This window comes from Oncorhynchus mykiss, chromosome 9 (assembly GCF_057628025.1).
Source record: "Oncorhynchus mykiss isolate SJ-2025 chromosome 9, ASM5762802v1, whole genome shotgun sequence".
In the NCBI taxonomy this organism is placed as follows: domain Eukaryota; kingdom Metazoa; phylum Chordata; class Actinopteri; order Salmoniformes; family Salmonidae; genus Oncorhynchus; species Oncorhynchus mykiss.
Genome location: NC_143030.1, coordinates 17,355,179 through 17,377,757, shown reverse-complemented (window position 1 = coordinate 17,377,757; position 22,579 = coordinate 17,355,179). Strand labels below are relative to the sequence as shown.

The 22,579-nt window shown below is 44.6% G+C and overlaps 1 protein-coding gene across 3 annotated transcripts; it reads left to right on the top strand.

Annotated features, from left to right (window-relative positions):
- The first annotated feature begins 117 nt into the window (after window positions 1-117).
- On the top strand, window positions 118-21,984 carry LOC110531564 (kinesin light chain 2). Of its 3 annotated transcripts, XM_090183598.1 has the most exons (16): window positions 316-751; window positions 918-1,059; window positions 2,394-2,642; window positions 3,983-4,105; window positions 4,485-4,668; window positions 6,112-6,328; window positions 6,478-6,667; window positions 6,793-6,966; window positions 7,202-7,301; window positions 10,614-10,663; window positions 10,908-10,975; window positions 11,097-11,205; window positions 14,295-14,441; window positions 18,172-18,296; window positions 18,504-18,561; window positions 18,970-21,984. In XM_090183598.1, exons 3-16 carry the CDS (start codon window positions 2,412-2,414, stop codon window positions 19,051-19,053), a joined length of 1,860 nt encoding a protein of 619 aa, XP_090039724.1. In that variant the 5' UTR covers window positions 316-751; window positions 918-1,059; window positions 2,394-2,411; the 3' UTR covers window positions 19,054-21,984. The 3 variants fall into 3 exon arrangements, with proteins under 3 accessions (XP_090039725.1, XP_090039724.1, XP_090039726.1); XM_090183599.1 differs by lacking the exon at window positions 918-1,059 and having other exon boundaries at window positions 118-751; XM_090183600.1 differs by lacking the exon at window positions 918-1,059 and having other exon boundaries at window positions 317-422.
- Window positions 21,985-22,579: the final 595 nt, after the last annotated feature.

Here is a 22,579-nt window from a genome sequence, read left to right as displayed (position 1 = left end):
GTTGTCGTTTTTACTCCATACATTTTCCCTGACACCCAAAAGTACTCGTTACATTTTGAAGGCTTAGCAGGACCGGAAAAATGGTCCAATTCACACACTTTTCAAGAGAACATCCCTAGTCATCTACTGCCTCTGATCTGGCCGACTCACAAAACACACATGCTTCGTTTGTAAATTATGTCTGAGTGTTGGAGTGTGCCTATCAGTGCATTTTAAAAACATGAAAATCGCGCCATCTATATAGCCTAATATATGTCTACATTAGAATGAAGAAAAGGAATACCTCCTGCCTCAACACCGTGCCCCTTCCCCGGCTGGGGTGATGTCATAGCGCCAGGGCTGAGGCTGTGGATTGTGGGAGAATTCGGACAACAGCCATTTTCGGGTAGCGACTGTCATCCTTGGAACACACTTCTCAAACTGTGAGAACGTACCAGTCCCGCACTATCTTTAAAACAAATTCTGGGGATGGATAGAACGATGCCGACTCACGGCAAATAGTGTTCCTGTATTTAGAGCGCGAGAACATTGACTAGGCTAATTCGTGGCAGGCTCGAATTCATTAGCTAGCCAGCCATGCTAGCATAATTGGTTACAATGTATTGCTTGGAATTTGCTCGCTTTTAGACGGCAGCGACGTTATACAACGGGATTAAAGCCAGTGGTGTGTCGTGGGTTTATTTTTATAGTGCAGCAGACCGAGTAACGTGTCATCAGGATTTAACCGGCGGGCGGACTGGGGAGAGAGAAGGTAAATAGATGTTTATCGTGGTGCACAGACCCACTTTTGTTAACTTACCTGACTACATTTAACAATTTGCTTAGCTGTAGAAAACGTATCATTTTAAAAATCGGTGATATTATACCGTCAATCTTTATGTAAACGCAGGTTAATATCGGTACCGTTATCTTTTCAGCCTTGCGGTTCAGGAGCGTCGCCCACACTTACAAAAAGGGATTGAAGTGGAGCATCACAACAGTCCGTGGTGCTTTGTTTGAGCTCGAGGTTACCGGGGGCAGCGCTCTTGTCTTGGGGGAAATAGAACCGTTTCGATTAAGGTAACGTGTGGATTGAGAGTCATTACGAGGTTTGTCAGTGTATTTTTAACAGTATATGAATTGTATTGGCTTATATTCTTACGTCCAATCGAGAGAGTTAGGCTACAAAATCATACCTGTGCTCCTCTCCCAGACCAGGCTCGTCATATCACCAACGTTCAACTATGTTGCCAATCGAGCTCGTCTTGGTTCGCTACGTTGTTTCGACGAGTCATCGCTTATTTTAAGTGTTGGGGAAATTGTCATGGTCCTCATTGAATTAGCATAGATACTTTGTACTGTGCTCTCACGACCGCATCCATTGCAGAAAGCCCTTGCAGAAGCATATTTCGTTCTGGGCCTCAAACCTGCCTCTATGCTTGCAAACATGTCGGAGTGTTTTTATTTTTTTTATAGGATACGAGCCTGCGTGTGACATTAAGGCCTATCATTCTTTGTATGATAAAGGCCAAGATCTTATAATAGATTAGATCTAAAAAAATACTGAAGTATTTTATTTCCTTGTAATGCTCTGCTCTGTCGATCTCCTTCATTCATCCTCTGTCTCTCATTTCTTGTCATCCCGTGAGAGGGGTGATTCCGAAAGTGTGTTGGTCCATATACTAGGCTACTATTGACAGTAAGATGGATCGACAACAAGCGTTGCAAATTGCCAAACGTTCCATACAGCGTTTGAGAGATGTGTTAGTTGTGGCAATCGGATGGGAAATTACGGGATCGCTCATATTGGTGCATTGCAGTCAATGGATTGTGCGGGTGGGGAAGGGAGGAGCGAGGTGATTGTGTGGGCGAGGGCCTCTTGGCGACGCGAGAGGAGAACAGGTGCGCGTCTACAGCAGAGGAGTGGAGGAGAAGTCGCGGAGTCGCGCATTTCTGCTCGGTCCAGCTATAAATCTGCGACGATGCGTGTCTTTAACTTCCATGAGTCCATTTAGTCAATTCTGTTCTCTCGCGAGTCGCGATATAGATTGACTATAAAGGTAGTGTCACGCAAACTATGTATCGAATAGCTTTGTAACTGAAATGCTCACAGCTCATTAATTGATTTATTCAAGCTCAAAAGATTCGAGTCCCATTGGAACAGAGGCAGAGGGCCCAGAGGAGTGAGCTGTGGCATGGTTGGTTGTTGGTAACAGACTGAACAGTTGTGTAAACATAATCTCTTGGAGGGATTTTGTTCCTCTAATGCTCATCCTTGAAATAATCTCATAATCGGACATTATTTTTTTCTGAGTCTTGTAATATGATTAGATGGCTCGTCCTCTAACAAGCCTTGATTCTAAGAGCTTCGAACAAGAATATGCTAACTCAAAACTAATCTCTCTCCCCTCCAGTGTGTGTGAACTCAGGTTATGTCCACCATGGTGTACCCACGCAGCGAGGAGGCCCTGGAGCGCCTGACCCAGGATGAGATCGTGCTCAACACAAAGACTGTGATGCAGGGCCTGGAGACACTCAGAGGGGAGCATGCCCAGCTCCTCACGTCCCTGCTGGACTGCACCCAGCCACCTGCTGCCCAGGAGAAGTCAGGCCTGCTGCGGAAGAGCCTGGAGGCCATAGATTTAGGCCTGGGAGAGGCACAGGTAGGAGAGAGATGTGGGGGAAAGAAGGGGTTGAGGGATTCAGTGAGGGGGGGAGAGAAGAAAGAGAGACAGGAGAGATGGGTTGAGTGGAAGATGCTTACTACTCTGGTTTAGAGGTACAGGATGATGATGATGCAATGATGACAAATCATGATTGAAGGGGGGAAAGATGATTCTGGTCCTCGACGATGACGTGGTACATTGTGTGACTAATACTCAACACAAGGATTTATTTAGAATAATGTCTCTTGTAGAAAGAGAGGACGTTGAATTATAGAGAATAGGGGAGTTGTTCTTCCTGTAGGAAGGTGCCAGTGGGAATCTGCCTTAGACACTGATGGACTGATATAACATGAAATGCGTAAAATAACGTCCCAAAAGACATGCAAAGCTTTCCCTCCGACTCAACTCACTCCTCCACCTCCCCACCCTATTTTGAATAGAGTAGAATAGAACAATATATTATTGTCATCCAAAAGAGGACGTTATTTGCACTGGTCTCAGAATAGGTTACAACAAGCAGTCAGTCATGGTAGGTAGCCTAGCGGTTAGATCGTTGGGCTAGTAACTGGAAGGTTGCTCTTCGAATGCCCGAGCCGACAAGGTGTGCTCTTGAGCAAGGCACTTACCCTAATCGCCTCAGAGTCTCCGTTGATAATAGGATATTCAACAACAAAAAAACATTTCCAATTAAACCATGTATTAAAACACACGTGTACATGTGTAAAATAGAACAGAAAAAACACCCACTAAATTAATAATATTATACACACGCAACCCTTTGAAACCAACCCTTTGAAACCAAAACATTATCAAAGCTTTCCTGTATTATTTGAATCCATCCCCCCCTATTTGCCAGGTTGTCATTTAAAATGAGTTAGCTCCTAATTGACCTGCCTAGATAAATAAAGATGAAATGGATCAAACAAAGTCCCTCTCTTCAGGTGATCATCACCCCAAGGCTAGCCGCTTACTCTTTAGAAACTGAAACATTCTCAAAGCTTTCTCTCTTCCTTCAATTGACCCTCTTGAATCCATATCTGTGGCCTTGCGGAAATCTAATTAGCATAATATAGATCCCCATAAATATCTGTCTGTCTAAGCTAGAGATATCATCTTTTTTTCCCCCGTGGGCTGCGTCTCAATCGCCGATATCGGCCTTCCGCATCTGCGGTGAAAGGTGGCAGAGCTACAGCGGTGTTTGTCAGACCATGAGACGTGTGTATATGTTTTAGGGGATACCTAAATGGGTCCTTATAAGGATTCCATAATTTAGTAGAAACCCCCCCCCCCCTCCCCGGCTTAGACTAGAGGGTTAACCCCTCCCTCTCTCTCCCTAGGTGATCATTGCCCTGTCGGGTCACCTGAGTGCTGTGGAGTCAGAGAAACAGAAGCTAAGAGCCCAGGTCAGACGACTGTGTCAGGAGAACCAGTGGTTAAGAGATGAGCTAGCAGGAACACAGGTACGTGTACAGCATATCACTACATACTGCTTGCACTGGTAGTTCACTCTATCAATGGTTTTCAGATGTTTCTAGACCCAAAGTGATTAAAGCGTTATGAGTCCATGTCCCAACGTACACCGTCGATGATGTGGGCTCATCTCGTCAATTTAGATTTTGGAGTATGCTATCATTTTATACCCTTCCAAAGCAAAACATTTGACGAGCTTCACCTCCCTCACACTCATATCCCCTCTTCTTTCCCCTCTTCTTTCCCCTCTTCTTTCCCCTCTTCTTTCCCCTCTTCTTTCCCCTCTTCTTTCCCCTCTTCTTTCCCCTCTTCTTTCCCCTCTTCTTTCCCCTCTTCTTTCCCCTCTTCTTTCCCCTCTTCTTCCCCAAGCACAAGCTGCAGCGTAGTGAGCAGAGTGTTGCCCAGCTGGAGGAAGAGAAGAAGCACCTGGAGTTCATGAACAAGATCAAGAAGTTTGACGACGACGTGTCACAGTCTGAGGAGAAGGCTGCAGGGGAGACGTCTAAAGACAGCCTGGACGACCTGTTCCCCAACGATGACGACCAGGGACAGGGTATGATGATGATTGATTAATTGATCAAGAAGAGGACCATATAGGGGAATCCCACAAGTCTAAATGATTAACATCATTTAAAAAAAATCAAAATATGTTTACTATGTGTCCAACCCAGAGACTGGTAGTCAACACCTGTACGAGAGCAATAGAGGACCCAAACCTGTGACATCATCAGCTGTAGCAGAGCACTAACTTTGATGTCATTCCCAAATGTGTTTCCCCTCCCTTCTCCGTTGTGTTTCCCCTCCCTTCTCCGTTGTGTTTCCCCTCCCTTCTCCGCTGTGTTTCCCCTCCCTTCTCCGCTGTGTTTCCCCTCCCTTCTCCGCTGTGTTTCCCCTCCCTTCTCCGCTGTGTTTCCCCTCCCTTCTCCGCTGTGTTTCCCCTCCCTTCTCCGCTGTGTTTCCCCTCCCTTCTCCGCTGTGTTTCCCCTCCCTTCTCCGCTGTGTTTCCCCTCCCTTCTCCGCTGTGTTTCCCCTCCCTTCTCCGCTGTGTTTCCCCTCCCTTCTCCGCTGTGTTTCCCCTCCCTTCTCCGCTGTGTTTCCCCTCCCTTCTCCGCTGTGTTTCCCCTCCCTTCTCCGCTGTGTTTCCCCTCCCTTCTCCGCTGTGTTTCCCCTCCCTTCTCCGCTGTGTTTCCCCTCCCTTCTCCGCTGTGTTTCCCCTCCCTTCTCCGCTGTGTTTCCCCTCCCTTCTCCGCTGTGTTTCCCCTCCCTTCTCCGCTGTGTTTCCCCTCCCTTCTCCGCTGTGTTTCCCCTCCCTTCTCCGCTGTGTTTCCCCTCCCTTCTCCGCTGTGTTTCCCCTCCCTTCTCCGCTGTGTTTCCCCTCCCTTCTCCGCTGTGTTTCCCCTCCCTTCTCCGCTGTGTTTCCCCTCCCTTCTCCGCTGTGTTTCCCCTCCCTTCTCCGCTGTGTTTCCCCTCCCTTCTCCGCTGTGTTTCCCCTCCCTTCTCCGCTGTGTTTCCCCTCCCTTCTCCGCTGTGTTTCCCCTCCCTTCTCCGCTGTGTTTCCCCTCCCTTCTCCGCTGTGTTTCCCCTCCCTTCTCCGCTGTGTTTCCCCTCCCTTCTCCGCTGTGTTTCCCCTCCCTTCTCCGCTGTGTTTCCCCTCCCTTCTCCGCTGTGTTTCCCCTCCCTTCTCCGCTGTGTTTCCCCTCCCTTCTCCGCTGTGTTTCCCCTCCCTTCTCTGCTGTGTTTCCGTTCCCTTCTCTGCTGTGTTTCCGTTCCCTTCTCCGCTGTGTTTCCGTTCTCTTCTCTGCTGTGTTTCCCCTCCCTGCTGTTTCCCTTCTCCTCCCTTCTCTGCTGTGTTTCCCCTCCCCCTCCCTTCTCCGCTGTGTTTCCCCTCCCCCTCCCTTCTCCGCTGTGTTTCCCCTCCCTTCTCCGCTGTGTTTCCCCTCCCTTCTCCGCTATGTTTCCCCTCCCTTCTCCGCTGTGTTTCCCTCTCCCCCTCCAGCCCAGCCCAGCGGAGAGGTGGCGGCCCAGCAGGGTGGCTATGAGATCCCGGCCCGCCTGAGGACTCTCCACAACCTGGTGATCCAGTACGCCTCCCAGGGGAGGTACGAGGTGGCCGTGCCCCTCTGCAAACAGGCCCTGGAGGACCTGGAGAAGACCTCCGGACACGACCACCCTGACGTGGCCACCATGCTCAACATCCTGGCCCTGGTCTACAGGTGTGTGTGTGTGTGTGTGTGTAGGATGGATGGATGTGTGGATAGTTTTAGATACACTTGCTCAGATGAATAGCTGGCTGAAGACTTAATGATTAACTACAGGTAACACATGTATTCATCTTCTAACATGATGAGATGTTTTGTTCCAGGGACCAGAACAAGTACAAAGAGGCAGCCCACCTGCTAAACGATGCCCTGGCCATCAGAGAGAAGACCCTGGGGAAGGACCACCCTGCGGTAGCCGCCACTCTCAACAACCTGGCTGTGCTCTACGGGAAGAGGGGCAAGTACAAGGAGGCTGAGCCCCTCTGTAAGAGAGCCCTGGAGATTAGAGAGAAGGTATGGATCATTACAGAGTTCTTCCTGGTTAGATAAATTCATAGCCCATGATAACTCACAAGTGAAAGTATATGTATGACTTGTCGTTTCCTGTAGGTAAAGTATTTCAATGGTTGTGTGTTCAGGTCCTGGGGAAGTACCACCCTGACGTGGCCAAGCAGCTGAACAACCTGGCCCTGCTGTGTCAGAACCAGGGAAAGTACGAGGAGGTGGAGTATTACTACAGACAAGCCCTGGAGATCTACCAGTCCAAACTGGGGGCTGACGACCCCAACGTAGCCAAGACCAAGAACAACCTGGTGAGGAGGGAGGGAGGGAGGGAGGGAGGGAGGGAGAAAGGTTCTAGACATTGTAGTAGAGGGTTGACAAGCTACATTTTCAGTAATGAATTCCCCCTGAGAGATTTAATCAACTTTATTCAAGTTGAACAGACAGATGTTTTTTTTGCGATCTTGGTATTGTTACATTTATTGGCTTGTGTATTGAGTTGTATTTTCACATCAAACCATTTGAGGTTTCATCTCATCTCTCTAGGCTACATGCTACCTCAAACAGGGGAAGTTCAAGGATGCTGAGTCCCTGTACAAGGAGATCCTAACCAGAGCACATGAGAAGGAGTTTGGATCAGTCAACAGTGAGTCTCGTACGACCAGCAGTCCTACAGTGGACATTAACACAACACTCACTGACAAGCTAGGGCTGCATCCTAAATTCCCAACCTGGCCCCATTCCATCATGGCCTCATTCCTAATGGGCATACATCACTCCTCACCTCTCCACCTGATAGATGATGTGTGGTGAACATTCTGGCACAAAATGGTTGCCATGCATCACCCAGGTGGGCGCAACACATTGCTGGTGGATGAGGTGAGTTTCCCCCTACTATGTAAAGCTTTTTGAGTACCTCGATAGAAAAGCACTATATAAATCCAATCAATTATTATTAATTAAATGGCACCCTATTCCCTATGTAATGCACTACTTTTGACCAGAGCCCTGTGGGAATAGGCTGCCATTTGGAATGCACCCTACTACTACATTTACCACCAGACCAACCACCTCCATCAACTCTTCATGTTGCATTAGAAGATGTGTGAATCAACAGTATGTCCATTCTGGCCGGGACTACCCTGTAAACCCTGTGGTCATTGGCTGACCATGCGTGGTCGTGTCCTGGCCAGTCAGTCAGTTCAGGGTTAATACAGGCTATCTGTCGTGTGTAAAGCATGTTAATGCAGCACTGCCTTGAAGCCAATCAAACCCTTAAACACTGTCACGCTCAGTATAGCACAGTACAGGGCTCTGGCATGGGACACTTTGTTTTCCCACACACACTGTAGGTTTCACGGAGTTAGGGTTGAGGTGGAATAATCTTTAATGATATGCCACAAATTTTGGTTTTAAATGCAAATACCTTTTATTTGTCGTGTGAGGGAACATAAGGTATACCAAACGTATACGGTTCATAACATGTGGTATACGGTTCATAACATGTGGTATACGGTTCATAACGTGTTATATGTGTGGTATACAGTTCATAACGTATGGTATACGGTTCATAATGTGTGGTATACGGTTCATAACGTGTGGTATACGGTTCATAACGTGTGGTATACGGTTCATAACGTGTGGTATACGGTTCATAACATGTGGTATACGGTTCATAACATGTGGTATACGGTTCATAACATGTGGTATACGGTTCATAACATGTGTTATATGTGTGGTATACAGTTCATAACGTATGGTATACAGTTCATAACATATGGTATACGGTTCATAACATATGGTATACGGTTCATAACATATGGTATACGGTTCATAACGTATGGTATACGGTTCATAACGTATGGTATACGGTTCATAACGTGTGGTATACGGTTCATAACGTGTGGTATACGGTTCATAACGTGTGGTATACGGTTCATAACGTGTGGTATACGGTTCATAACATGTGGTATACGGTTCATAACATGTGTTGTATGTGTGGTATACAGTTCATAACATGTGGTATACGGTTCATAACATGTGGTATACGGTTCATAACATGTGTTATATGTGTGGTATACAGTTCATAACGTATGGTATAGTTCATAACGTATGGTATACGGTTCATAACGTGTGGTATACGGTTCATAACGTGTGGTATACGGTTCATAACATGTGGTATACGGTTCATAACGTGTGGTATACGGTTCATAACGTGTGGTATACGGTTCATAACGTGTGGTATACGGTTCATAACGTGTGGTATACGGTTCATAACGTGTGGTATACGGTTCATAACGTGTGGTATACGGTTCATAACGTGTGGTATACGGTTCATAACGTGTGGTATACGGTTCATAACGTGTGGTATACGGTTCATAACGTGTGGTATACGGTTCATAACGTGTGGTATACGGTTCATAACGTGTGGTATACGGTTCATAACGTGTGGTATACGGTTCATAACGTGTGGTATACGGTTCATAACGTGTGGTATACGGTTCATAACGTGTGGTATACGGTTCATAACGTGTGGTATACGGTTCATAACGTGTGGTATACGGTTCATAACGTGTGGTATACGGTTCATAACGTGTGGTATACGGTTCATAACGTGTGGTATACGGTTCATAACGTGTGGTATACGGTTCATAACGTGTGGTATACGGTTCATAACGTGTGGTATACGGTTCATAACGTGTGGTATACGGTTCATAACGTGTGGTATACGGTTCATAACGTGTGGTATACGGTTCATAACGTGTGGTATACGGTTCATAACGTGTGGTATACGGTTCATAACGTGTGGTATACGGTTCATAACGTGTGTTATATGTGTGGTATACGGTTCATAACATGTGGTATACTGTTCATAACATGTGGTATACGGTTCGTAACGTGTGGTATACGGTTCGTAACGCGTGGTATGCGGTTCGTAACGCGTGGTATGCGGTTCGTAACGCGTGGTATGCGGTTCGTAACGCGTGGTATGCGGTTCGTAACGCGTGGTATGCGGTTCGTAACGCGTGGTATGCGGTTCGTAACGCGTGGTATGCGGTTCGTAACGCGTGGTATGCGGTTCGTAACGCGTGGTATGCGGTTCGTAACGCGTGGTATGCGGTTCGTAACGCGTGGTATGCGGTTCGTAACGCGTGGTATGCGGTTCGTAACGCGTGGTATGCGGTTCGTAACGCGTGGTATGCGGTTCGTAACGCGTGGTATAGGGTTCGTAACGCGTGGTATAGGGTTCGTAACGCGTGGTATAGGGTTCGTAACGCGTGGTATTGGGTTCGTAACGCGTGGTATAGGGTTCGTAACGCGTGGTATGCGTTTCGTAACGCGTGGTATGCGGTTCATAACATGTGTTGTACGTGTGGTATGCGGTTCGTAACGTGTGGTATGCGGTTCGTAACGTGTGGTATGCGGTTCGTAACGCGTGGTATAGGGTTCATAACGCGTGGTATAGGGTTCGTAACGCGTGGTATGCGGTTCGTAACGCGTGGTATGCGGTTCGTAACGCGTGGTATGCGGTTCGTAACGCGTGGTATGCGGTTCGTAACGCGTGGTATGCGGTTCGTAACGCGTGGTATAGGGTTCGTAACGCGTGGTATGCGGTTCGTAACGCGTGGTATGCGGTTCGTAACGCGTGGTATGCGGTTCGTAACGCGTGGTATGCGGTTCGTAACGCGTGGTATGCGGTTCGTAACGCGTGGTATGCGGTTCGTAACGCGTGGTATGCGGTTCATAACGCGTGGTATGCGGTTCATAACGCGTGGTATAGGGTTCATAACGCGTGGTATGCGGTTCATAACGCGTGGTATGCGGTTCATAACGCGTGGTATGCGGTAGGTATATGGTTCTGGTCCGTGAACCAAAATATATGAATATTCAAATAAAACTATGCCACTCATCCCCTCCTCTCTTCATCCCCTCCTCTCTTCATCCTCTTCTCTTGCAGATGATAACAAGCCAATCTGGATGCATGCGGAGGAGAGAGAGGAGAGCAAGGTAGCTGCAGTATGACTGATCTGAACCATGGTCCTTCTGTCCTACCTGTTAATGGCAGCTTATGAACTCTGATGGATGGGTAGACCAATAGGACTGAGATAAAGACGGAGAATATTAATGTATTAATAATTGAGGCTTTATAATAAGGTCATAATTCATGTCTACTGCTGCTAACTGCCCCTCTATTCTCCCGGCCTTTCCGCTCTCTCTTATCTCTTTCTCTCTTGCCCCCACTCTCTCTCAGGGGAAGAGGAAGGAAGCTAGTCCCTGTGTAGAGTATGGGAGCTGGTACAAGGCCTGCAAAGTTGACAGGTGAGACTTAGTATTAAACTTAATTTGAATGGGAGATAAATACACAACTCAGTGTTTTAAATTATATTAACATTGTGGTTTAATGATGACAAGATGTTGACATGTACCTCATTCCTGTCAGTCCTACTGTCAATACCACCCTGAAGAGCCTGGGGGCGCTGTACCGCAGACAGGGTAAATTACAGGCAGCTGAGACACTGGAGGAGTGTTCTACCAAGACACGCAAGCAGGTACTGGTAATACGCTATCAGGTACTGGTAATACGCTATCAGGTACTGGTAATACTGGTAATACGCTATCAGGTACTGGTAATACGCAAGCAGGTACTGGTAATACGTTATCAGGTACTGGTAATACGCTATCAGGTACTGGTAATACGCAAGCAGGTACTGGTAATACGCAAGCAGGTACTGGTAATACGCTATCAGGTACTGGTAATACGCTACCAGGTACTGGTAATACGCTACCAGGTACTGGAAATACGCTACCAGGTACTGGTAATACGCTACCAGGTACTGGTAATATAGTATTAGTGATACATTATCAGGTACTAGTAATACATTGTCAGGTACTAGTAATACACTATCACTATCAGTTACTAGCAATTCATTGTCAGGTACACAATTGGGTACTAGTAATTCACGATTGGGTACTAGTAATTCACGATTGGGTACTAGTAATTCGTGATTGGGTACTAGTAATTCGTGATTGGGTACTAGTAATGCGCGATCGGGTTCTAGTAATACTCGATCGGGTTCTAGTAATACTCGATCGGGTTCTAGTAATACTCAATCGGGTTCTAGTAATGCGCGATCGGGTTCTAGTAATACTCGATCGGGTTCTAGTAATGCGCGATCGGGTTCTAGGAATACACTATCGGGTACTAGGAATACACTATCGGGTACTAGGAATACACTATCAGCTACTAGGAATACACTATCAGCTACTAGGAATACATTACTAGTAATTCACAGTAAGTATTAGGTGCAAGTAATTCAATGTCATTATTAAGTACTGGTAAATCATTATCCAGGACTTATAATTCACTGTCAATATCAGTTACTAGTAATACGCTATCACTATCGGGTACTAGTACTTACACTATCGGGTACTAGTACTTACACGATCAGGTACTAGTACTACACGATCAGGTACTAGTACTACACGATCAGGTACTAATACTTACACGATCAGGTACTAGTACTACACGATCAGGTCTAGTCTAGTACTTACACGATCAGGTAATAGTACTACACGATCAGGTACTAGTACTTACACGATCAGGTACTAGTACTTACACGATCAGGTACTAGAACTACACGATCAGGTACTAGAACTACACGATCAGGTACTAGAACTACACGATCAGGTACTAGTACTACACGATCAGGTACTAGTACTACACGATCAGGTACTAGTACTACACGATCAGGTACTAGTACTACACGATCAGGTACTAGCACCACACGATCAGGTACTAGCACCACACGATCAGGTACTAATACTTACACGATCAGGTACTAGTACTACACGATCAAGTACTAGAACTACACTATCCTGGACTTGTAATTTACTGTCAATATCAGTTACTTGTAATACGCTATCACTATCGGGTACTAGTACTTACACGATCAGGTACTAGTACTACACGATCAGGTACTAGTACTTACACGATCAGGTACTAGTACTTACACGATCAGGTACTAGTACTTACACGATCAGGTACTAGTACTTACACGATCAGGTACTAGTACTACACGATCAGGTACTAGTACTTACACGATCAGGTACTAGTACTACACGATCAGGTACTAGTACTACACGATCAGGTACTAGTACTACACGATCAAGTACTAGTACTACACGATCAAGTACTAGAACTACACTATGCTGGACTTGTAATTTACTGTCAATATCAGTTACTTGTAATACGCTATCACTATCGGGTACTAGTACTTACACGATCGGGTACTAGTACTTACACGATCGGGTACTAGTACTTACACGATCAGGTACTAGTACTTACGCGATCAGGTACTAGTACTTGCGCGATCAGGTCTAGTACTTACGCGATCAGGTACTAGTACTACATGATCAGGTACTAGTACTTACACGATCAGGTACTAGTACTTACACGATCAGGTACTAGTACTACACAATCAGGTACTAGTACTACATGATCAGTTACTACACAATCAGGTACTAGTACTACACTATCCAGGACATGTAATTCACTGTCACTATCAGTTACTAGTAATATGCTATCACTATCAGGTACTAGAACTACACTATCAAGTACTAGCACTACACTATCAGGTACTAGCACTACATTATCAGGTGCTAGTAATTCACTGTCACTAGTAATTCACTATCAGGCACTAGTAATTCACTGTCACTATCAGGCACTAGTGATACGCTATCAGGCACTAGTGATACGCTATCAGGCACTAGTGATACGCTATCAGGCACTAGTGATACGCTATCAGGCACTAGTGATACGCTATCAGGCACTAGTGATACGCTATCAGGCACTAGTGATACGCTATCAGGCACTAGTGATACGCTGTCAGGCACTAGTGATACGCTGTCAGGCACTAGTGATACGCTGTCAGGCACTAGTGATACGCTGTCAGGCACTAGTGATACGCTGTCAGGCAGCAGTGATACGCTGTCAGGCACTAGTGATACGCTGTCAGGCACTAGTGATACGCTATCAGGCACTAGTGATACGCTATCAGGCACTAGTGATACGCTGTCAGGCACTAGTGATACGCTGTCAGGCACTAGTGATACGCTGTCAGGCACTAGTGATACGCTGTCAGGCACTAGTGATACGCTGTCAGGCAGCAGTGATACGCTGTCAGGCAGCAGTGATACGCTATCAGGCACTAGTGATACGCTATCAGGCACTAGTGATACGCTATCAGGCACTAGTGATACGCTGTCAGGCACTAGTGATACGCTGTCAGGCACTAGTGATACGCTGTCAGGTAGCAGTGATACGCTGTCAGGCACTAGTGATACGCTGTCAGGTAGCAGTGATACGCTGTCAGGTAGCAGTGATACGCTGTCAGGTAGCAGTGATACGCTGTCAGGTAGCAGTGATACGCTATCGCTATCAGTTACTGCACATTCAGTCAGGTTTTACTATGCAATCATTCAAAAAAGCAGGTCCTACACAATCACTGAAAAAGAAGGTACAAGCACTGAGACACTGGCAGTGCAATTATCAAAGGCTGTAGTCTAGAGTCTTGAAGCTCTCACACACTCTGTTTCAACCCTGCTGACATTTAGGATTCATTATCATGTTCTCCCCCAGGGTATAGATGCCATTAACCAGAGTAAGGTGGTGGAGCTCCTGAAGGATGGGGCCCCAGGAGGGGGTGAGCGACGGCAGAGCCGGGAGGGTCTCAACGGGCCCCAGCGGGGGGACTGTGAGGGGGACGACGGAGCAGAGTGGAACGGGGTACGAACCTCCTTTGTCTTATTATTGTTGAAAGATGAAGCATTCGTAAGTGTGAACATACAGTCAAATTAGGGATGGGCTATATATCGAATTAATTCCAATACATGTTGTTAGCAAGAATCAATGTTTTATGGTCTTGTCTCCTTCGCTCCTTCTGTGCTGTGTGTACTGTGCCCCTTCCCACTCACACACAGACACCAAGCCCCTCCCCTACCACTCACAACAAAGAAACTAAATATAACTTATTTCTCTCTGACAACAAGCAGTTTAAATTCGCAATTTGCATTTGAGGTTTGGTCCGACATAACCGGTCTTCTAGACACACGAAACACATTCAGACATCATTTTAATTGTTTGTAATAGAGGACTTAACTTTTACTTCACAATACTTTCTTTGTCTCAACTCCTAACTTTTAGAACAGAGCAGACCCTACTAAAACGAGAGTATCAATGAACATGATTGTGGATAATGCAAGCAGAATTTTAGCCACAGACTGTTATGTGCTAGCTGTCTAGTCTGTGTTTTAGAAATGTTCAATGAGCATAAAAATATGCATTTGTTTAAGGAATTGCCAACTCGCTTATTTCTCAGAATGAAAACATCTTCTTATCCAGGTAGACCACTTGATTTCAACAACTAAACAAAATGAAGAGGCTATGTTGTTCAACAGTTGGAGACGGACTGGAGGGTGTATTCATAACAGCTCAACTGTTCTACCTTGTTAGCAAGCAAATAGATCCAAGTTGGCCAGACTTTAAATATAAAGAATAGCTGTCTACTTACTAGCCATGGGCTTGTGCTTGAGAGACTGTTAATGAGACCTGTGTTAATGTTCTATAATACCTGCTACCAGAAGATGGTCATTATTAGTGGATGTGCATGGTTCTAGTTACATTTGTAACAAAAGGGGCATTTTCGTAGACTTGAATGCTTGATCAGTGAGTATTTAAAAAAAGAAGGTTCAAATAATGTCATTATTAGTGGGTCTTATGGTTGAAGGCTTTTATTTTTCCTAGGTATAATTTTACAAGCCCTGAATTCATAAAATTATTCCAAACTGTTTGAAATGCAGTGTATATACCTATAATTGTGCAACAAATTGATTTAGAGAGAAAAAAACAATTGAGATATATATTGTGAGTTTGAAGAAATGAAGTGTTTTGACACTAATGAATATGTAGCTTAAATCTAGTGTGATGTTTGTTGTGCCTGATAAAGACATTGATATACAGTACTGTGCAAACGTTTTAGACAGGTGTGAAAAAATGCTCTAAAGTAAGAATGCTTTAAAAAAATAGACATGTTAAAATATTATATTTATCAGGTAACTAAATGCAAAGTGAGTGAACAGGAGAAAAATCTACATCAAATCCATATTTAGTGTGACCACCCTTTGCCTTCTCAACAGCATCAATTCTCGTAGGTACACTTGCACAAAGTCAGGGATTTTGTAGGCATATAGTCAGGTGTATGATGAAACAATTATACCAAACAGGTGCTAATGATCATCAATTCAATATGTAGGTTGAAACACAATCATGAACTGAAACCGAAACAGCTGTGTAGGAGGAATAAAACTGGGTGAGGAACAGCCAAACTCAGCTAACGAGGCATACTTACCCAGCAACAAGACACAAGGTATACGGCATCAGCAAGGTCTCTCCCAGGCAGACATTTTAAGGCAGGCTGGGTTTTCCAGATGTACTGTCCAAGCTCTTTTGAAGAAGCACAAAGAAACGGGAAACTTTGAGGACAGACGCAGTGGTCGGCCAAGGAAACTTACTGCAGCAGATGAAAGACACATCATGCTTACTTCCCTTCTCAACCGGAAGATGTCCAGCAGTGCCATCAGCTCAGAATTGGCAGAAAACAGTGGGACCCTGGTACACCCATCTACTGTCCAGAGAAGTCTGGACTTGCAGCCAAAAAGCCATACCTCCGACGTGGAAACGAGGTCAATGACTCAACTATGCACGAAAACACAGGAACTGGGGTGCAGAAAAATGGCAGCAGGTGCTCTGGACTGATGAGTCAACATATTTGGCTGTAGCAGAAGGCAGTTTGTTTGCCGAAGGGCTGGAGAGCAGTACACGAATGAGTGTCTGCAGGCAACAGTGAAACATGGTGGAGGTTCCTTGCAAGTTTTGGCTGCATTTCTGCAAATGGAGTTGGGGATTTGGTCAGAATTAATGGTCCCCTCAATGCTGAGAAGTACAGGCAAATACTTATCCATCATGCAATACCATCAGGGACCCATCTGATCGGCCCCAAATGTATTCTGCAGCATGACAACGACCCCAAACATACAGCGAAAGTCATGACTTATCTTCAGCGTTAAGAAGAACAAGGAGTCCTGGAAGTGATGGTATGGCTCCCACAGAGCCCTGATCTCAACATCATCATGTATGTCTGGGATTACATGAAGAGAGAGAAGCACCTGAGGCTGCCTAAATCCACAGAAGAACTTTGGTTATTTCTCCGAGATGTTTGGGCCAACCTACCTGCCGAGTTCCAAAAACGGTGTGCAGGTGTACCTAGAAGAATTGATGCTGTTTGAAGGCAAATGGTGGTCACACCAAATATTGATTTGATGTACACCACCGTTCAAAAGTCTGGGGCCACTTAGAAATGTCCTTGTTTTTGAAAGAAAAGCACCTTCTTTTTTTTTTGTCCATTTAAAATATGAAATTGATCAGAAATACAGTAGACATTGTTAATGTTGTAAATGACTATTGTAGCTGGAAATGGCTTATTTATTTTTATGGAATATCTACATAGGTGTACAGAGGCCCATTAAAAACAGACGTCTCACAAGTCTGGCAGCTTCATTAAATAGTACCCGCAGAGGCTACTCTGGGATGCTGGCCTTCTAGGCAGAGTTATTGGCCTGTCTCAGACTGGCCAATAAAAATAAAAGATTAAGATGGGCAAAAGAACACAGACACTGGACAGAGATACTCTGCCTAGAAGGACAGCATTCAGGAGTCGCCTCTTCACCTTTTGACGTTAACACTGGTGTTTTGTGGGTACTATTTAATGAAGCTGCCAGTTGAGGACATGTGAGGCGTCTGTTTCTCAAACAGGACACTAATGTACTTGACCTCTTGCTCAGTTGTGCACCGGGGCCTCCCACTCCTCTTTCTATTCTGGTTAGAGACAGTTTGCGCTGTTCTGTGAAGGGAGTAATACACCGCATCATATGAGATCTTTAGTTTCTTGGCAATTTCTTGCATGGCATAGCCTTAATGTCTCAGAACAAGACTTATGAGTTTCAGAAGAAATTTGTTATTTGTTTCTGGCCATTTTGAGCCTGTAATCGAAGACGCATGCTGATGCTCCAGATACACAACTAGTCTAAAGAAGGCCAGTTGTATTGCTTCTTTAATCAGAACAACAGTTTTCATAACATAATTGCAAAAAGGGGTTTCTAATGATCAATTAGCCTTTTTAAAATGATAAACTTGGATTAGCTAATACAATGTGCCATTGGAACACAGGAGTGATGGTTGTTGATAGTGGGCCTCTGTACGCCTAAGTACATATTCCATTAACAATCTGCCGTTTCCAGCTGCAATAGTAATTTACAACATTAACAATGTCTACATTGTATTTCTGCACAGTACTTACTGTCAGTAATAAAACATTTTTGAAAATAATAAATACATAAAAAATGACATTCTGTTTTAAAGGCCACTTCTTTACTATGCAGTGGTTGTCTTGTTCTCTCAGGAAGGTCACGGTTCTTTGCGTCGGAGCGGCTCCTTTGGGAAAATCCGTGAAGCGCTGCGTAGGAGCAGTGAGATGCTGGTGAAGAAACTACAGGGCAGTGGCCCCCAGGAGCCCCGCAACCCAGGGTGAGAGAGACTGCGTGTATGTCTGCACCCTAGCCCATCACTGCTCATACTGTGTGAATCAGTTTTGTGTTTGCCTCAGTGGGTTTGTTCTTTAGTGGGGAGCCGACAAGGCACTTGAGTTAGTAACCTAATGTTAAAGGAAAACCCAGGCAATAACACTGTTTCTATTGAGGCTAATTGAATCCTTAATGTCTGTCTGTTCTTCAGGATGAAGAGAGCCAGCTCCCTCAACTTCCTCAACAAGAGTGCAGAAGACCCCTCACAGGTACCTGGTGTTAGCCGTCCATCACTGTCACTGAGCTATTAACCTGTTAGTTACCAGCCAAGGACTGCTGTCACTGAGCTCCTGAGATGTACGTCTGAATGAAATGATTTGACTTTCATTAGTGTCAGATTTAGTTAACACTGTTGTTTGGTGCCTACCCTTTATCAAACATTGTAATTATTTTCACCTCTAGAGCCTATTTATTGCCTACCTCCCTACTCTTCTACATTTGCACACACTGTACTTCTATTTTTATTTTCTATTGTGTTATTGTCGCACTGCTTTGCTTTATCTTGGCCAGGTCGCAGTTGAAAATAAGAACTTGTTCTCAACTGGCCTACCTGGTTAAATAAAGGTGAAATGAATAAATAAAAACATCCTTTCTATTTTCTCCCTCCCTCTCTCCAGGACGCCAACACCGGCCTATCAGAATGCAGAGGACTGAGTGCCAGCAATGTGGACTTGTCAAGACGCAGCTCCCTGATTGGTTAAACAGAGACAGGAGGCGGGACCAGGAGGAGGAAGGTCCAATGACGGGACCAGGAGGAGGAAAGCCCAATGAGGAGAGGCAGTTTGCCGCCCAAAGCGATCAAAACACTTCCGATCCAACACTCACATTCAAGACATATTTTCTAAAGAAACAAGACAAAGCATTGCAAAAAAACCTGACTTGACGCTTTTAGTGACTCAGACGTCTCTGTGTCTGCTTTACTGTATACTTCGCTGGCATCTATCAAACAAGTAGAGAACATCCTATTTAAACGGCATGCTGCTTACTAGAAGGTGGAATTTTTGCACTAGACACTCATCATGGTGAGTCTGAGGCATAGCATCATGACAGAATCCATATTGTTATCGCAGTGTGACGAATTTCTATCTTAACCCGCACACTCTCATGCTGACACTCAACCTTAGGTAGGCTAGTTCTATTCTGATTTCTATCTTAGAGAAGTGTAACCGACGTCAGTGTGCCGCTAACGGTTTAGCTTCCTCCACCGTCCCTGTCTCCATCCTTGGCTCAAACCAGTGATCCTCTGTTTTGCAACACACGTGACCGCCTTCCATGACAACGCGGGAACACGATTGAGCTATACAGAAGGTACCAATCGGTTAGCTCCATCGGCAACATTTCAAGCTAGCTGCGGAGCATTACGGTACATTCCTAACTCTGTTACAGAAGCATCACACTCAGCTCACTAGTGACATGATTACTGAAAATGCTAACAACCCATTCAATGGAAATCACAGTGAAGAAAGCCATATAAATCATATACGTTTTTAAGACGAGGTATGAACTACAGCTGTTAGAAACTTCAGCGATGTAAAAGACAGATGGTACACAATCTTTTTGGGATGTCAAATAAATCATTGTATTTAAACATCATCTGGGAGAAAAAAACAGCGCTGACCAGTTTAACCTCTCCTTTTTGCTATCTGAATGGTTATGTATATACAGGTTTAAGTTATTTTCTATTTCTTTCTTTGTATATAGCGCACAGACAGGTTCTTGTTTAAACTGGTTAGAGGTTAAGAGAACCTCTGATTTGGAGACAGACGCTGGAAGAGGACAGTCAGAAAAGAGTGAAGAGAGAAACGGGGAGAATATCGGCACTTAATGGGTGTCCTAACTTCTAGTCCAATTTTCACCCACTGATATGAAGTGAAAATTTGACAAAATGGAGGTTAGAATTTCCCCCTGAATCTATAGCCTGATCTGGTCAGATATGTTTGTGCTCTAATCAACTACTGTTCTGTTTGTTGCCTTGTCAGACAATTATGAACATGACAGATAAGAGTTGGCTAAAGGTCAAACATATCAGAGACCAGGTTCGTATTCATTAGGCACTAAATAGAAGAAAACGTACTGAAACAGGGAGGAACTACCTGGATTTTTACAATAAGAAACTCGTTTTCATTTTCTGTTGCAAAAAGGTTTTGTACGGTGTGCACTAATGAATGGCGAGACCAGGCTTACTTAGTTCATCTCAGACCTGGGGAATATACTGGAAATGCTGACGTGACAAGCAGTACCAGTGTATCTCAGTCAGTGTGCAGCCTGTTAGCAAGGCGTGGTACAAATGCCTGTTTAACTCCACCACTGAAGTCCCATTTGTCTTACGTGATCCGGTGGTGTTGGGACTGAAAAACACGTTATTAGCCTGACTGATGCTGTGGAGGTGAACGTGCTCCTATGTTGAGTGTTGATTTTATCAAATGCATGGTCACATGTCTACCACAGCACAACGTTTCTCCCCCAGCCAAATATGATTAGATCTCTACATAGTTGTAATGCCCTCGTATTAGTTAAGATGATACAATACAGTGCATCTGTTTCTGTAAGAGGGAAGCATTAGGCATCCCATATGTACCGTATCATAGGTATCTGTCCTTGGTTGGCCTTTACTGAATAATGAGAGCATGATATGTCCTTATCTTTTTATATACAACAGTGATCCTTTATTATAACTTGATGTTGTTTGGAAATAATCTGATTGGTTTACAGAACTTATCTCTGATCTAACCAATGACAGTCCTTCACCAAATGTTCTCATCATTTATGTCTTATTCTTGTCTGTGACTGGCTCCAACCTCGATTGACGATGTGCGGGGTATTGTTGTTGAACTCTGAATGATGATTTGAATGTTGGGTTTTACTTTGATGAGGGGCAGGGAGGGAAGAGATTGACTGTGTACTGTGTTGTGTTGGCTATTTTAAGTGTCTGGTTTGTGAGCTAGGAGTCCCAAGACTGATACCAAGAGTCTTGGCCAACAGAATGTATATTAGTATATGTCCTAATGAGTTTCATCTCCTGATTGTTGCTCAGTGCAATGTAAAGTGGGAATGGGATGGATTTTTTGATTTTTTACTGGGGAAACAGATGGAAGGAAAGCTTAAGTATGTGACAAATACAGGCTAGAAGGGCTGAGGAGGAGAACACTGATGATGAATGATAACGGGGGAAATAGAAGTATGAAGTGCTGTTCGGTGAGAAAAGCGAGAGATTCAGTGATTGAAATGGAAAGTGGAACATTGGAGAGCGGAATATGGAAAAGTGCTTTAAGTATCATTGCAGCAAATAATGTACAGAATTGTCGATCTCTGTCACACTCAACATGTGCAAGCACCCATGTTGTCTAGCTATGTAAAAGTCTGTTGAAACACTGGACTGTAGTCTGTAGATGCTGTATTTACACACCAACAAATGTTTCAAAGAACACACCTAAACAGTGCTCCTCCTACAAATGTATACCACATGTTCATGTAGAAGTAAGAACACCCTCCTCACCATCTGTGAATCAGTCACTATGGAAACTAGAATGTAGCCGAGGGGGGGGGGGGGGGGGGTCTCATTGTTAGTGGCCAACAACATTGTATGTTTTATTAAAGGTTCAATAAAGGAAAAACTCCACTTTTCAAGCTGATCCTGATCTGTTTGTTTCCTCATTCTTTTAACACAATGAAACAGCTTGATTTGAAATGAGTTTTAAATACAGATATTGCATGTGTAACCAGGGGCATCCTGGAACACAAGTTACAGTGCCTTGCGAAAGTATTCGGCCCCCTTGAACTTTCCGACCTTTTGCCACATTTCAGGCTTCAAACATAAAGATATAAAACTGTATTTTTTTGTGTAGAATCAACAAGTGGGGCACAATCATGAAGTGGAACGACATTTATTGGATATTTCAAACTTTTTTAACAAATCAAAAACTGAAAAATTGGGCGTGCAAAATTATTCAGCCCCCTTAAGTTAATACTTTGTAGCGCCACCTTTTGCTGCGATTACAGCTGTAAGTCGCTTGGGGTATGTCTCTATCAGTTTTGCACATCGAGAGACTGACATTTTTTCCCATTCCTCCTTGCAAAACAGCTCGAGCTCAGTGAGGTTGGATGGAGAGCATTTGTGAACAGCAGTTTTCAGTTCTTTCCACAGATTCTCGATTGGATTCAGGTCTGGACTTTGACTTGGCCATTCTAACACCTGGATATGTTTATTTTTGAACCATTCCATTGTAG